General features: G+C 36.9%; 1 protein-coding gene across 1 annotated transcript in view; it reads right to left on the bottom strand.

Moving 5' to 3' along the window:
* TBC1D15 (TBC1 domain family member 15) overlaps positions 1-17,178 on the bottom strand; it is a 35,150-nt gene that overhangs the window by 12,955 nt on the left and 5,017 nt on the right. The window contains exons 2-8 of the mRNA XM_039570881.1: positions 11,055-11,153; positions 10,736-10,810; positions 9,862-10,000; positions 7,819-8,029; positions 3,683-3,782; positions 2,409-2,606; positions 813-941 (exon numbers count right to left, since the gene is read on the bottom strand). Coding sequence (XP_039426815.1) covers positions 813-941; positions 2,409-2,606; positions 3,683-3,782; positions 7,819-8,029; positions 9,862-10,000; positions 10,736-10,810; positions 11,055-11,153 — 951 coding nt within the window. The remainder of the gene's footprint in view (positions 1-812; positions 942-2,408; positions 2,607-3,682; positions 3,783-7,818; positions 8,030-9,861; positions 10,001-10,735; positions 10,811-11,054; positions 11,154-17,178) is intronic.

Below are 17,178 nucleotides of genomic sequence, written 5' to 3'. Positions count from 1 at the left end.
TATAGTATCACACTGGGAGGAAACAGGAGGAAAAGAGTATGGAACACAAATATTAAGGAACAGTCACCAGAAAGGGCCTCATTTTCGCCCTACCCCCTTTACAGTATATTACTTAGTATTACTTAGTAGGTACAGATCTTTTAAAAACCAGTAATATCAGGGTTATCATTCTCTACTTCTGCTTGCAAACATGCATCAGCAGGTACACAATAAATGCATTAAGGCAGCTAGATTCCCACCAAAATACAGAAATACTGAAGTAACATTAGGTAGAAAAGCTACAGGACATAACTAGTTTTCAAAATTTCCATCACTGAGACTAAATTCACATTCATATTGCAAATTCCCTCAGCTCAATTAAAATATCAGCAGAAGTGTTTAGCACTGCTCTGATGAGGGTCAAGTCCCAGCAAACAGCTGGGCAAAACCAGAAGGTTTTGCTGGAGAAGGATAAGAAAAAACCTTTTAAGGGAAAATAATAAACCAAATATCCTAACACTGAAACACTGGTCTTTTCCTGAAAGCCACTTTCATTTGTTTTATCACTTAAGCTTCCTTATTTTCAACTCATTTCCTTTAGCTAGCCACAAGATCTCTCTCCTTGTAGCACTTTATATAGCTGCAAGACTGCTGAGGTATTTGATTGGCATGAAACCATGCTTTATGAAGTCTCTCAATAATGTCTGGGTCATGCTCAAAGTTCTACATGAAACATTACAAGTGTAATGAAAACAGCATAACTGCGGTTTGGGAAGGAAAATAAAAGCCAGAATCAAGTCAGAGGTCTTGCTGAAATTAGAAAAAAAAGTTACCCCTTTGAATATCAATCGCTTTATGTAGTCAACATCTAAAATTCTTCCTTCAGAGTCCATATTCTTAGCCCATTCTTCAGCTGACACAGGCTCTCTTCTGCTAACTTCAGGCTGTTTCCCTAAGTCGATCTGAAACACACACAAAGGCATTATATGAATCCCAGTGAAGTGCTTCAGTAGTTGCAAACAACAGCAGAAATGGTACTAAGCTTGCCAGTTTCTTATACTCAGTGCAACTACACTTCTACATGCACATACCTCAGTCAGCAACTCTAAGGATCTAAGTTTGCATCCACATGAGCAAGTAGTGTGGGCCAACACAAGCAGATGTTTAGAGTAAGACACTTGGTGCTGAGGACCTGGCTATACATCTTAATATTTCAGATTTTGGAGGATCTAAGTGTATTTTAAATAACCTTCTCCACAAATGCCTCTGAGCTAGCTTCCCATAAACTAATGCAAACACAGACAATAAGGAGCTCCACTTCACAAACACATTCCTGATACACGAGTGCATCTTAAGAGAGAACTGAAAACCAGCTTGAGTTCAGAGATGGGATTCCCTACACAGACTGAACAATGTGACTGGAAAGATCAGTTTTGGTACACAGCCTCTTAAAAAACCCCATTACTTTCAGAATTTATAACACCCATCCAAAGTTTCAGTTTGTGCTTAGTCTCTCAGTTCCCAAATTGCATGTCTAAGTATGGGAGAGTTCAGCAGACAGGAAATCCTCACTTCCTAAAAATATTTTTATGATAGCAACCCCAAACCAATTTGTGTTTCAACCCTTTAGAAGTCCAAGGCATTTGTCAGATTAAGACATATAGGTCAATGTTATTTTCCATATATAGCATTTGTTATACTTTTTCTCATTGATAAATTAACTAAGTGCTAGGCAGCAACTTCTTAGAATTACATAGCTCATGCAGCTACTGCTGCATAGATATTAACACTAGCTTGAACTTAAAAAATCCCCCATACAAAACAGTTTAATATTTTAAAAATATGTAAGCTGCTTTAAAAATAACCTCAAGCATTTAAAAATAAACCTTTTCCACCTATCTGTAAAAGACTCCAATAGGTGTCCACAGTGATTCATGATCCAGTTATAAGTTCATTCTAGATTTGGTTCAAATCGTACATAAATCTGTAATTTATACACCCTAGACATTAATCATCCAATTAAGTATTTTGTTACTTAATTGTAAAAGTAAATGAAAAAGAAACTGAAATGTTAGGAATGATTAGCCAAGAAAGCTGGTTATTAACCTGCCTTCTCCATTTTTACTTAACATAGCTCTAATTGACCTCACTGAACATAAAATCAGTCACTTTTAAAGGCAGTGCCTCTAACATAATTATAGTCACCATTTCATTAATTACAAACTTCCTTTCAAAGGAAAACTTGCATTTGCATGCATAAAAATGACATATTCAAAAGTAACTGATGATGGTCTTAACTCCTGAGAATAAATGGTAATATGCCACAATTGCATAAACAATATAATTCATCATGCTTCAAGTCCTACCATTCTTTTAAAGGAGTGCATAAAAACAATCAATGCATCTGTATCATTAATTTATAGACTCACTCGTGTAATGACTTCAAATCCTGGTTCTTCCTGCTGATTTATCTTCAGCCCTGGAATGGTATCATTGAGAAAGTCTGCCATTTCTGATGGTGGTCGCCTTTGATTTGATGGATCACTTGAACGTAAACTACCAACAATATAGTTTGTGACTTTGGAAAATTTTCCCATTGTTACTATGTATGGATCTTTCTTCCATTTCTGTTATAACAAGGAAAACAAGCAAAACACAAACATTTATGTTTATAATATATTTGTAATATATATATATTTGTAACTCTTTTACTCAAAGCAAAGCATCAAGAAAAGTACTGTAGATCTCAAAATTATTTAAGTTTCATGTATTGGTAGTAATACAGAACAAGCATCACATGATTAAAAAACATATTTTAAGTATGAAGATAATACTGCTAATTGATCTGAAAGATTGGATACCAGTGGTCTCAGTAAGTACTGACCCAAGTATAGAAGTGGACCAGATCCACTGTTTACTAACCAGTGATTCATAGCACAGAACAGCTACCTTATGCCCAGCTTCCCTACCCTCACAGAAAGAGAAAAAACAGTCTGAACCATCATGTACTCTGCTAGGAATTTCACACAGATCTTGATTTGACAACTAAATACAGAAACTAATGTAATTAATTCATGAAGATTTTCTTTAATTAAACAGATCAGTGGGGCAGCACTCTGGCCTCATTTAAGTCACTCAAGTTTTGCTGCTGACTTTCACAAGTCCATAAGCTCCACCAAATGATAAGCAGTTGTAGTATTTAAAAACCCCATCATTTTAGCCAATATTGTCCTCTCTGCTGCTGTACTTCCATCATCCCTTCAAAAGTTTCAGAAAATATCAATGAAAATAATATTTAGTCAAGGAAAACTTAGAAATTATAAATAATATGTTTTAGTAACTCCTAAAATTTTTCCTTTCCCCCTTTTCTAAAACTTTCTGTACCCAAATATATAGAATCACAGAGAACGTGAACTTGAATAGGTTTGAAATAATACCACAGAAAAGTTAAGAAATTATTACATCATAGAAAACAACTTACAATTAAATGTACTTTCTATAGTAAGCATTTGGATTAGGATACAGTCAATGCTTCAACAATGGCATTATTTTTGTCAATAATTAACAACAATATCATAAATAGAATTTTTGCTTCTACAATGGCATTAAATCATACTCAGCGAATATTCCTGTGACATGGTAGGGTGGATTTTTTTTTTTTAATACATGTCTTCAGAATAAAAAATTCAAAGATAATACATACTTGTAATAAGCCATATGATGGTTCATCAAAGAGATTTTCAAAAGACTGAGACAGTGACTTCTGAGTCTTCACAAGAAGAACCCGTTCATCATGTGGAGATCTGCAATAAAATTAAAAAAGGGTGTCTGGGTGCGATCAGGCTTTTCTGTAAAGTTTTCAGAACATTTACTGGTTTCTTGAAGTCGCATTTCAGACTTTGTGAAAAAAAAAAAAAATTTTATGCAAGATCATTCTTGGTCCTCGGCACAGGTTAACAAACTAATGCTACACAAAACAGGACCTTCATTTTTCAAAAGATTAGTAATTTCCGTATTAATTCTGAATTGCAATATTTCATTCCTTGAAAAATAAAGCTTTAGAAAATGTTTTGAGAAATTATTCTGGAAGATAACTCCATTTACATGTAGGTGACAAAATTAACTTCAAGTACAGTTTTCTGGTTTTGACAATGGACAAAAAAAAATGTGACACAGGAAATATAGTGAGACACAGTCAGCCTCAACACAATATAATGCTGAAACTCCTTTAACGTAACAGAGGAAGTGAAAAGAGCCTATGGCACCCATACAGTTAAGGAATTCTTTCTACCAGTTAGTAAATCTTACATTATGGCACCCTGTAAAACATTATATTAAGGAATACAAACTGCTTTTCAATGTATGAAAGCACATCAACAAATTCCTAACCAGTAATACTACAGCAGATCCTGTCAGAATAATTCTAAGGTTCATACTGATAGGAGCTTAAAAGACACCAGAGCCACTGTACCGTAAAACAGAACCATCTCAGTACAGCCCTGCAAATGTATTTCTGTGTAGACTCCAAAAGCTTAACAAACACAAACCTGATTTGGCCTGACTCACTGTATTTGTACACTCCTGCTCAATACAACATTTGCTCCTCAACAGGGTTCCATAGGCAGATGAAAATAGTGACAACAAAGGCAGCGAAACCACGCTGCTCCTAGTAATGAATCTGTTCTTCTGCTCTCATACCTACTTCCCCCTGCAACATCCATTTTGTCCCCTTCTTCAGCACAGGCACCCCATTACTTCCTTAAGCAGCTGCTGAATCACCAATTTACTGTTCAGCAGGTGACAGAACAGAGAACAGCTCAGAAAGTGGGCTGACATTCAAGCCTTGGAGTTTGTAGCCAAGCAGGAGAAGGCCAAGCACTTTGCCATCTGACCCTAATCCACTGCGCACAGATTTACATTCACAAAATACCTCTCTAATGCTCTCTCACAAAGTTTAAATCCACTATTTCAAGTCTTTGAAAGAAAAATTACTTTTCTTTTTATTAGCACCTGCACCATGTACCACGTTATTGAAGTCAAAGATAAGAACTTTAATAAGCCTTATCTCTTTACCATTCCAACAGGACAGGACACTGTTAACGCTGACGGATATGAAATGCAACAAGAGATCTTATTTTGAGACAGTCAGACATCACAGTCATAGTTCTGAGGCAGCAACAGTTAATGAAGCTCAACTAGCTTTTTCTAAAAAGCAGCACAGGGGCAAAGGCTGAGTCATGTACTATGTTTTCCGTAACTAAAAGAACTAAAACTTTGTACCGTATCTCCCTTTTAATTACACACACTTTCTGGACAGTCAGGCGGGCATCAACACCTGCTTATTTAATGTTTATTTATTCATTGAATTTGTGAGCTATACACTTTCTTAAACTTCCTCATAGTCCTGAGACTTAGAAAGCGTCATCTGTGCACACGGTATTTTTTCAATATTAGACTGGTGCAACTAAACTAGAAGGCACATAATCGTTAGGGCAACAAATTACCACTATTTTGTACGAGTTTAGCTGCTTCATGCTGATTTCAGCAATGACATGATATTTTATAGAGAATGGTGTTAGAGAAGGGGAAAATCTTTTTAGGTAATAGGAACATAAGGAAATACCTATAACATAAAGATAATTTACAGAGAAGCTAAAATTTCTGCCTTAATATTAATATCCCATGTTTTAAAAAATAGAAGTTGGGATAAAAAGTAATTACACTGCCAAATATTTTCTTGTGTCATCCAGACATCTGAGTAAACATACATTATATACTAAGATGAGCTTAGATACGTTATATACTAAAGAATGAATAACCATTAGGAAACAACAGAAACATGCAGACTGACTCTGTCATTTCCGTAACTTGGATGGCCTATTTATTCTTTTTTCTTTCCTTAACAAAAATAAACATCATAATTCATGACTAGATGACAGAAAAGAATTTGGTGACAGAAGAGACCTTAACTGAACAAGAAAACTAAAACTGGAAGTTCCTGCTCTGGTCTTAAAGTCATCCAAACTTAATTTTCACAGCTGCCATTGCTTTTTGCTTTAAAGTTCCTGAAGTATCTGCTCTTGCATTCATTAATGCTTACAGCTGTTCAAGGTGGCAATACCAAGCAGCACAGCACATCCTGCAAACTTGAACATCACCTCAAGTTTTGCTTTTGTCTTATCCCAGCAATTAGTTAGAAAATTTGAAATATGTTGCTGCAGTACACAGGCAACCGATCACACAGATGTGGTATAAAGCTTTCTGCGACTCATCCTGTAACACAAGTCTTTTTCCCATGTTTGCTACATCAGTTGCTCCCAAAAACTGCCCCAGCTTACCAGCAGCTAGTCAGAAGGTATCCACAAATAAGTAAACACAGCAGAATGCTCAAAAAGGAACAGTTTCCTTAGAGAAAAAGGGAGGGAGGTAGGGGGATGGCAGGACAACAATGTTTCCCTATGCCTGCAGAGGCTGGGAAATTATGAAACTAAATGAAAAGAAGTTTAAGGAAGGACTCTCTGGAAACCTAGAGAAAAAAACCCTCAGGATTTAAGATGAAGTTGTCATATAGGATTTTCTAATCTACAGTTGTACAGAGAATATTCCTATTTACAAGTTCATCTTGTCCTCCTAATAGCCTCTCCTTTGGTCTTCCTGACTTTTCCCCTTACAAAGCTCACATAAAATGCTACAGCCAGTACCATTCCACCAACTGGACACACTGACCCTGCTACCTTCTCCAAGCCGCTGAAAACTGGTTATCACAAACCCCAACATCACGTCTTGAAACTGTCAAAGCCTTTCACAAGTCAGTTCAATAAATATACACCACTCATGTCCTACTGGCTCGTTCTCCAGCCCAGTATTCCTCAGTATTGCTCAGCATCAGCCTGCCCTACTTGTTGAAAGCATCTCTGACCTCAGTGATGCTACCAATGTGAGAAGAGCCCTCTGTAAAGATTCCTACAGCCATTTCACTATCCACCTTCAAATCTGTCATCAGACTACTATGTTGTGACAACAGCAAAACACTTTTGAAAATAGAATACATGTTACACAGCAAATAATCATACCACATCTCATTTCTTTCTTCATATTCTATCTAATGTTATTTACCTATTGTCTTCTTAAATTATACTTATGCCTACATGATGAGAGCAGAAAATTTTATTTTATTCTGCACTTATGCCATGCTGATCAAAAAGGCTTTAATCTTAGTAAAAAACCTGGATGTAACACAATATAAATACACAACAACCCCAAAGTATTTAATAGTATGGTAGGGTCTTAACTATATTTACACTCAGAAAGGCGGTTTGTGCAGTAAAGATCAAGAGCGAAACACTGACCAGGCAAGAAATTACAGGGGAACAGAACTGTGGAGGAAAACATTTATATACCAATTGATTTAGTTGACAGTACTGTAAGTTACCTTGCACATTCATGCAAATATTCATAGATATTTTGCACGAAGGAGGCAATCTTAAGTTTTAACACAAATTATCCCATTTTATAGAAGTAGTTCATGAAGGAGTTAACTTTTACACTGCACGTTCACAAGAAGCTTCTGCACTCACTAGAGGGAGCAACTGAGGCATTTGGAGCTAATAATACTTCAGATTCTAAAATACTTCATAAACCAATCCAACAATCTCAAAACTTCAGCTTACGTTCCAAATGCATACATGAAATCACAGTTTCAGTCACCTTGAAAACTGATTCTACTAATAAAAAAAGGAAGAGAAAAACAACCAGGAAGTATTAATCTGAAATTCATTATGTGATTTAAGTAAACCAATCATCTGTATTTTACAGAACTAAGAGTTGTCTGATACTTACTCATTCAGTACAACGTGCTTTTCAAGACATTTAATCAATGGTTTGCTATCTCCATGATGAAAGTGAAGAGCTGGAAGCTTCACATCATCCTTCAGACAGAACACCAAATAAGACCATCCCATGCCTTCTTTGTTTTGTTTGATTGATTTCAGATCTGTCAAACTGAACAGGAACGACCACTTGCTTTCACCGTTTGAATGAGTTGTAGCATCTTAAAAACAAAATCACCACATGATTTCAGTTTGACTTTCAGTGTTAGCAATTATAAACGCATTATATCTGTCACTGTTCCTAAAAAACAAACTCAAAACACCAGCATTGGCTCTAATAATAAAATACGCAGTGAAACTGCTATTTCTGGATTTCTCTTTGAGCCTCCTTGTCTTCTCCTGACTTGTAGAACAAGAAACAAGTCCATCAGACTGCTCCCCTAAAGCTGTACCTACAGTTTATAGGAAAAGGTTTTTCACCCAGAGGATGGCTGGACACTGCAACGGGCTCCCAGGGAAGTGGTCATGGCATTAAGCTTAACAAGAGTTCAAGCATTTGGACAACACTCTCAGGTATATGGTGTGATTCTTGGGGTTGTCCTGTGCAGGGCCAGGAGATGGACTTTGATGATCCCTGTGGGTCAGCTGCAACACAAGATAACTCAAGATCCTACAACAGAAGTGATCTAGCAGTTAAATGTACAACTGCTGTATCAAATTCCAGCAGCAAGCTAAATCCAACCTGCACCTCCACCAGATAGTGCTACTTACTCCAACTAAACGTGATATGCACTACAATCCTGTAACCTATATACTGCCCACAGTTATTAGCATGTGTTGTGTAAGGCTGCTACCAAAGTAAGGGCAAAGGAATTGGAAACCTCCCCCTCACCCCTTCCTCCTGCACTGTGCAAGTTTGTATACATGCTGTGCAAGACTGTATATATTCAAGGAGAAGGGATTAAAGTGTACTTTACCAGAGGACACAAAATTGCCAGCATGTCTAGAAGGAATTTGGGACACCCCCTGGCCTGCTCCCATCAAATTACAGCAATTGCAAATAAGCAAGAAGTGGCAGAGAGCATAATCCTAGTCAGTAGTGCTCAGTGACACTCACTATGGATGAAGACACACTCTGATGACTGGAGATGAAAAAACAATACAAATTAGTGATGTGATAAACCATCTTTACCCAACAGAAATGCTCGAGAGTGTGTGTGTGTGTGTGTGTGTGTGTATGTGTATAAAAGCCAAGGACTGCGCTTTACCCAAAAACATTCATAATCTGACATCCAAACCCTGCACTCATACATGACAGAGATGGCATTTAAAACCATTATAAAGATGGTAAAACAAGCACAATAGTCCCCAGTTATAGGTTGTATACACGGATACATGAATACATTTTCCATGTATAATACATGGAAAACAAGTATTATTACAGAAAAAACACTATGGGAGAATCAGAGAGAAAAAGATTACTTGAGAATCACTGTTCTTTCATCACAAGTCGTTTTTCAACATCTCTACTGAGACATTATAACAAAAATGGTGTAGCTATAGAATTACTTTGCCCAAGTAAAGAAAGACCATATAAAAGATCCATGTACATCATTACTGTACATTCCATCTCCCCCTGCTGCTGAAGTATGGAAAGGCATTTGAGTAGTAAACCACTTATTTTTCCATTTTCATCTCTAACATGACACCTAGTTCAAATTCCATTTGTTTCAAAGAATGCAAGCCCAATGCAGATAAAACTGCTACTACACCTAATTATGAAGCATGCAATTAGATTTAATGGTCATTTTCAATACAATTCTCTAGCAATTCAAAGAAAAAAATAGAGGAAGATGACAGCTATTCCATTTGTGCATTTTTTTCCACACCCAGAGATTCACTTCTTACCACAAATGAATCCCAGCCTTTCAAGTCCTAATAAATTCCATTTTACTATATCTAAAAGGCAATTCCTCAGTTACAAGTTACCATCATGGAAAAAAACCAAAACACCCTACAAACAAAAAAGCCCTCCACAATTTTTTTTAAGTACCTCCATTTGAATGAGGTTTCTTCTTAAAAGAGACTGTGGTGACCATGTCCCATTCTGCTTCATAACTACTTGGACGGTCTGCTCCTCGGGAACATTTTTCTTTAGGAGTTTGAGTCCACTCCACAACAGAACTGGAATCCTGAGAAAAACAACAAAAGCAACTATCAAAAAACACAAGGCATGAAAATTGACCTAGTTTCTCAAACTCAACATGAAGAATCAGCATCTTTATTTCGTAGATTAAAAGAAAATGTATTGAAATCCTCAGAAACATGATACAGTTCAACACAGGAAATTTGGACTTATGACTAAGACTATGTGGATTTAGTCAATAAATTCCAACATCCTAGAATATCCTTGCCTCTCCTGCAGACCCTATGAACATAACAAACTTTTCATTTAAGTGTAAAACTTGAGTCTTTTTTATTTAGTCACATCCTCTTAATATTGCTCAAATACCACATATCACTGCATCTTGGAACCCCCACAGACTTCTATTTTTATTTTGCATTAGAACAGCACCTCTCACTTTTGTATCTAACTATGAAGAGTGAATCACCAAACTACAACACAGTAGATGCAGAAGGACTGGTGACTGTGATATACTTACACTCCATTTGGTCTTTACTATTCATAGTTAGACCCCTACTATTTTATTTGTGAACCAAGTAAAAACTAAATACAGTCAACCTACGCATGTATCCTAATAACCTGAACTGGGCTGCAGTCTGCAAATACGATTCCTACATATAGCTATTAATACCAATGACAAATAAGTTTTGCTTCCAGTTATGAGATCACCTACACATTAGTTAACACAAAATAAAATCTCTGGGGAAATATAATGAAGAACACTGATAACTAACAAACAAACCTTTCCAGCACAGAGGATATTGGAAGTGTCCAAAGTCTCATCCAGTGGTCTCCAGTCTACTACTACTTCATTTTCCTATAATACAAATCACAAAAAATTCAACACTACACAGCAAAGTACCTATTGCCATATATAGTCATGGTGTGATTATGGTACAACTTACAGATACATGTAAATGATGAGGACAATGTCAAACACAATGTGATGCTTGTTCATTTACAAAATCCTGCACTTAAAAAAGGCATTTAAGATTTGCCAAACTTGTTATGTGCTTTGCCAACAAATATACAAAGTTTCTGTAACTGTATTATGCAAATACCTTTTCTATGACACGCAGTATTCCTGCTATTAAGCTGTCCTGGTCATCATTTTTTCCACAGGAGGAGTGAATGAAAACTCCTTCTTGCTCATATACAACCTATAAGAAAATGAGTAATGAAATTAAAAAAAACAAGGTTTTAAAATCATTAGAGTTGTTTATCTCCCTATGGTACTCACTATCATTTTGACTCGCCTATAGAAGTTGAAATAAACACCTCTATCTTGTTAGGCGTTTTGTTATGAAGAGTCCAAGATCTGAATCTTCCACTTACTTAAATCAAGAAACAATAGAAAATGGAACTTGTCAAACTTACCCTCTAAGTAACATACTGACTAATACTACTTTGTCAGAACACCACAACAAAATGCATTCAATACCTAGTATCTTTTAAATCAACAGGCACAGGCTCAATGGAAGTCCTACACAGCTTTTAAAACATTAAAAGGCTTTTTTATATAGTCTGCCTTTCTGCCACTTGCCATTAGGCATGTTGAAATTATACTAATTTAAATTAAAAATGGACCAAATAGTGTAAAAAGATGAACTCTAGAGAAATAAAAAACTGCACCCTGAAATTATATGCCTAATTCTACATTCAGGGTCAGTGGCAAAGATTCAATCTGAAAGGTAGAATATGTAACAGTTGGATAAGAAAGGCTTGTAGGAGTGCACACGGCCCACATAACTTTTGCATTTAAGCATTTGCAAAACTCTTCACAGTATTGTGATCATGCTCTTATAAAAAAATAAAATAAAATCAGAGAACCCTTGGCTGTCAAAATTCAGCAGGCTTTTCAAAGTTACATACACATACTCTTAAAAGCTCTATAAATAATGTAAATGGGTTCTATTTTACACAGCTCTAAGAGTGAAAAGTCCCTTAGATTTTGTGGAAGTGAAATAAATCAAATAGTAACAGTAATTGTTTCAGAACTATTTTCATTTTCACACCAAGCTGTGAACACTGCCTTAAGAAACATATTTTTAAAGGCAAAGCCTGGCAATTTTTAACTAATCAGAGACAGATATTGTATTTCTTTAGTTCTAAAATACCAGTATCTATTTTTCTCATTTGTCAGCTTTTTACAATCATTACATTTGCAGTCAGGCCAGTAAACCAAAAGGTTAGGTGTGTAAGCTTAACTAGCCAGATGAGAAAATGTGGCAAAGAAAAAAAAAAGAGCAATAAAATTCACTTAACTCATCCTTTCTGCTTTAGTTTTACTTCAATTTCTCTGTCTTTTACACAAGCAAGAAATTTCAGGAGTGTCCTGTTTAAACACAGAAATATCACTTGGAAGAAATCTTTAAAGGTCACCTAGTACATCTCCCTCTTGAAGGACTATTAACATTATTACCTTTCAAATATTGGAAGTCTCCTTTCCTGTTCTCTACTACAGTTTATTTCTCTTTTCTATCCAAAAGATCCTCCCTCTATTTCTACCAACTATCTGTTTTCAAATTTAGTCTCTGTTCAAATATGGCAACCTTGAAATTAATTTAAATTTTACCTTCTAGCTTTTGGACCTGATCTATCACAAAAACTATTCAGAAATATAAACCAGTTATCAACTACTGGGACAACTGCTCTAGAAAAAAAAAATCTATTTGTATCAGAGTTATACTGGTAGAAGTGCACTTCTGCCAAAAATGTTAGTATCATAAAGTATACCTTCTCAGTCTAGAAAGTAAGCCGTCTAATAACTGTTCTTATTATTTTCTGTCCATTAATCTCTCAGAAGGACAAATGTTTCCTTTCATGGGAAAAGAAAATGTGTTCCCAATGCCACAGTTATCATGCAACTGAAAAATCCTACACTGCTCCTTGTAACAGCTTCAGCTCCCTGTGCCATGCTCCACCAAAACGGATGATAAAAACAAAGAACATGCTCAGAAGTTCAGAAGGCGTTTGTAAAGCAGAGGACTTGTCACAAAGCACCTTATTCCCATTATACTGTTATTCAAGAGAAAATCTTCTCCAAGTTTGAAAGGCCGGAAGGCCAAGCTGCTGGGATTTTTCTTTTCCAATAAAAAGCATGATCTATTTATTTTTTCCAACTGTTAACTAGGGTCTAGAAGACACAATAATGCAACTAATTTGAAAAAAGAGATAACACTGATCATACAAAAGAATATCTAGATGTTTTTCCACAGTTAATCCCTCTGCAAAACAATCTGGAAGTTGCCATCTTGAATTCTTCAAAATACTGAGCCGCTCTATTCAGCAGTACTTTGTAAGGTAACTCCATAACTGCATTTGAACAAACTGAGTTTTGAAATGTAATTCTATAGTGGCAGCACCTAGAAATTAGCTACGTTGGGTGGCTATACTTCACACAGTGGTCTTAGCAAGCTGAAAATTCAAAAATGCTATTAAGTATTTTTATAGCACCTTATAGTAAAATGCAGCTTGTTACAGATTTTTGTTTTCTGGTACTGCAACACTGGCAAGCTATTCAAAGTCAATTCAAAGACAAAAAGTAATGCCAAATTACATGGACAAGTAGTTAGTACTAAGGAAAGTATCAAATTGAAAGACAGTATACCAATAGTGAGATTTGAAGAAAAGCCCACCCATCAGTAGATGACTGCTACTACACTGTGTAGCTCAATCTCACACACCATGTGGCTGGCCTGCAAAGCTTTTGCTCAGTGCCTCTGCAGCCCAACACTCAGGGAAATGCCTGGTCAGCCAGCACATTTGGACCTCTTAAGCATTCAAGAAAACAGATTTCAAAACTAAGCAATGGCATCATACACTGCCTCTTGCCTAAGCAGTAGGTTACAGCAGAACATGCAAAAAGGCAGCAAATGTTGGAGGATGACCAGAAGCATCAGTAAAATACCAAGGACTTGTGTAAGATCTGCATGCAAAATCTATGTAGTGAGATCCTGGTACATACCTTTCTTAGTAGCAGTTGAAGTAACTATAATCCCTCCAAACCCAACCCAAGTCTGCCTCAATAGTATTACCTGTCAATACCCTCAGCATAGGAAAGCGACCCAATCTCCTTTAAATCTTGATAACCTTTTGCCTTTAGTGAACTAGGAAGGCCTCCTTACCCACTGTGTGAAAGAATTCCAAGAGTTTTAAAGAATATCATCTGTTCAGTTAGTCCATTATGCTTTTTGTATTACAAGACAGGAAAACACACTACTGGCTCACCGTGGTTTTATACTATTCACTATTTAACATATTCATCATGGGCTCCTTTACAAAGGCGAGAAGTAGGTAGAGTCAAGCTCAATCTTTCGTTTTCTTCTCATATGGTAAGAGTCATCACTCCTCCCCTAAGTCTACAAAAAATCAGTAAGCCCATCATGAAAAACGACAAGTTAATGTTAATAAGTGCACACCACAGGTCACTAGATAAGTTGACACGTCCCTAGGATTTTAATACAATCCCAAAAGTATCCCTCACCCCAGTACTACAGCCCTTCCACCCATCCAGCTAATAAGAATTCTGTGCCCTGCACAGTCTATCCAGTGGTCCCTGAAACAGAGCCTCAGGGAAAAAAAGCCATGTATGTTGCTCAGATGCTCGAGGCCAAAACAGCTCTCCAGCAATGACAGGCCTCACTACTGATTTAAACAGTGATTGTTCTGCTTTCTTCTGTACCCCTTTGCAAACATCTACTGAACTGTCCACAGAGATGTGTATTTTGCAGGTTTAGATGTTATTACCTACATGAAAGCCAGACTCTGCTGGTTCCACAACAAAAACACAAATGAAAAAAGAAGTGTTTATCGAAAGCGCACACCAATGCAACCAAAGCAAATGAAGATGTAATGTGACAGGAGATGAAAAACTTTGAAAATTACTTGATTTCAAATAAATTTTAATTATATCTTGTGGCTGTACATTGGAATTACTGAAAGATTTTCAGACATTTTACTAGCTTAAAGCTAGTTCTGTGCAGAACAGATTTATCCATCCGTGGTATCCTTAAGTTCCTAGAATACTTCAAATCGTAAGCATTACTTAAGGCAACGTAAGACTGTAAAAGCATTCAGTTGGCAACTTTTTTCCCTAAGAAAATGATGGAGACAGTAGGAAAAAAGTTTGTATGATTTAAATATTACTTTTTAATAATCCTAAAGTTTCAAGTTTGAAATAAGATGTACCCAAGAAGCTTATGCTCATAAGTCTTTTCTGCTTGTCAAGAAGTCCATGCTGGCAGCCTGCAAGCCCAATTCACAGCACATTTATTTGTCCAGTTCAATTGAATGAAAACTAGACCCACTGCCTGTCTCAGAATCCCACCAAAAGCTGAAAATTGACTCAAGTTTCCAAATGCTACTGAGCCACCTTGACCTGTTTCTTTTTTTCCATGGGTGCTACAGAGGTCAAAGGCAAATTCACAATTCATTCTGATCAGTCATTGAAAGCACTGCACCACACAGAGACAACAGCTATTCCAACTCCTATGCTGACTGAGGGTCTGTAAAAACAGAGAACCACAGCAGAAAATTCAGGAAAGCTGCACAAAGCAATAGCTGTCTACCCACCTACTATAAAAAACAGACGGAAGCAGCAGGATATAGGCTCAGTTTACATGTCATGGCATATGCTAGTTAAGGTTCTGGAAAACTCTTTAAGTATTTATAGTCTGCGTACAGCAAAAAAAAAAATAGGTTTCTGAAGTCCCACCATTGCCCCAGTAACATCTTCTGAGAAATAAATTGTATCATTCTTAATACCACAAGGACACAGCATGGACAACACGTATCTCCGTACTTCTATTGCAGTGCTTACAGTGAGCAGTCAACAGGCAATGTTTGTAGCTTTTTATTGTCAAAGACATGTATGAGCAGAAGGCCTTTAGCATGCCAAACCAACAACTACAATATATGCCAGAATACAAGCAAAGCCTTTTGATTTAATGCTTGCCATTTGATAGCAATTTACAGCCCTGTGCTACCAGCTAGTGAAAGATGATAACATTGCACCCTAAGACAATGAAGTATAGACAAGAAATAAAAGGAGAGCTAAGATCTGGGGCTACCACAGAACAGGATGGTCCTGCCATCCTCACCCATGTATTTTCCACCCTGCCTGTGCTGAGCACCTAAGTATTAGCTGTCACCATGTGCGCTGATTGTTCGTATCTTCTAACTCCTATTCCTAGGTCTGTCACATACCAACAACCTGCCAAACACAGAACACTTGAGAGAAAGGAGAAGCACAGCAACTCTCCCAGCTAGTTTGTTCCATGTTTCAGACACTTCATACTCTCACCCTGTGTTCTTGGAGAGTGTGTTCCACTCACTCCCCTGTTCTGCCAGAGAGTACAGCTTGAGGCCAGCACCGCTCTGCCAAGATGCCATCCAGCATCTCATAACAGACACAGCTTGAAGCACTTACATAGTGAATTGGCCACTGCTCTGGAGTCAGTAAGTAACTATGGCACTGTGTAAATACTGATATTAACAGCTTTTCAGTAGCAGTTACTTCATTTTTTGCCTCATGCTAGAGAATCAGGTAAAGGACCTCACCAAGAATTCAACAGCTGAAGCAGCAAGCAGGCATGTTCATAAGAAAGGGACTGAGTAAAAAAGTCTGCTCTGCAGACTTCTAATTAAGGAAAAATGGCTCTGTCCACAAACATTAGCAACAGATATAGTAGCTGTGCAGCACCTTATTTCAGATTCTGATGGAAAGGAAACAGAACAAAGGATGCAATACTGTAAGGAAACAGTTATAGACCAATAAAATTAATTCAATTTAGATAACGGTTGGCCTAAGTGACCTTACACCCACAAAAGAAAGCATCTTAGTTTAGAACTACACATTCAGTAAAAAGAAATATAATTCAATATAAAAGTCTACATTATACTGCTTGAATTTCCATCTTCCTCTTTGGAACAGCTGATGTTTGCCCAAAGCTTATTCACATATCCACTGCTAAAATGTCACTGGCCATGTGGAAGTACCTACTGCATCAAGAGTCTGTTTCCAACAACCAGGTGCCAGTACATTTGAGTGCTCCACAAAGCATCAAGCTAACATCACTTGACCAGCATGATCTTCTGCGGAGCAGAAGATATGCTACAATTTCTGGCATTCGAATTTTAATAAAATACGAATCATAGAATGGTTTGGGTTGGAAAGGACCTTAG

Source organism: Corvus cornix, chromosome 1A (genome assembly GCF_000738735.6).
Source record: "Corvus cornix cornix isolate S_Up_H32 chromosome 1A, ASM73873v5, whole genome shotgun sequence".
In the NCBI taxonomy this organism is placed as follows: Eukaryota; Metazoa; Chordata; class Aves; order Passeriformes; family Corvidae; genus Corvus; species Corvus cornix.
This window is presented reverse-complemented; position numbering and strand designations above follow the sequence as displayed.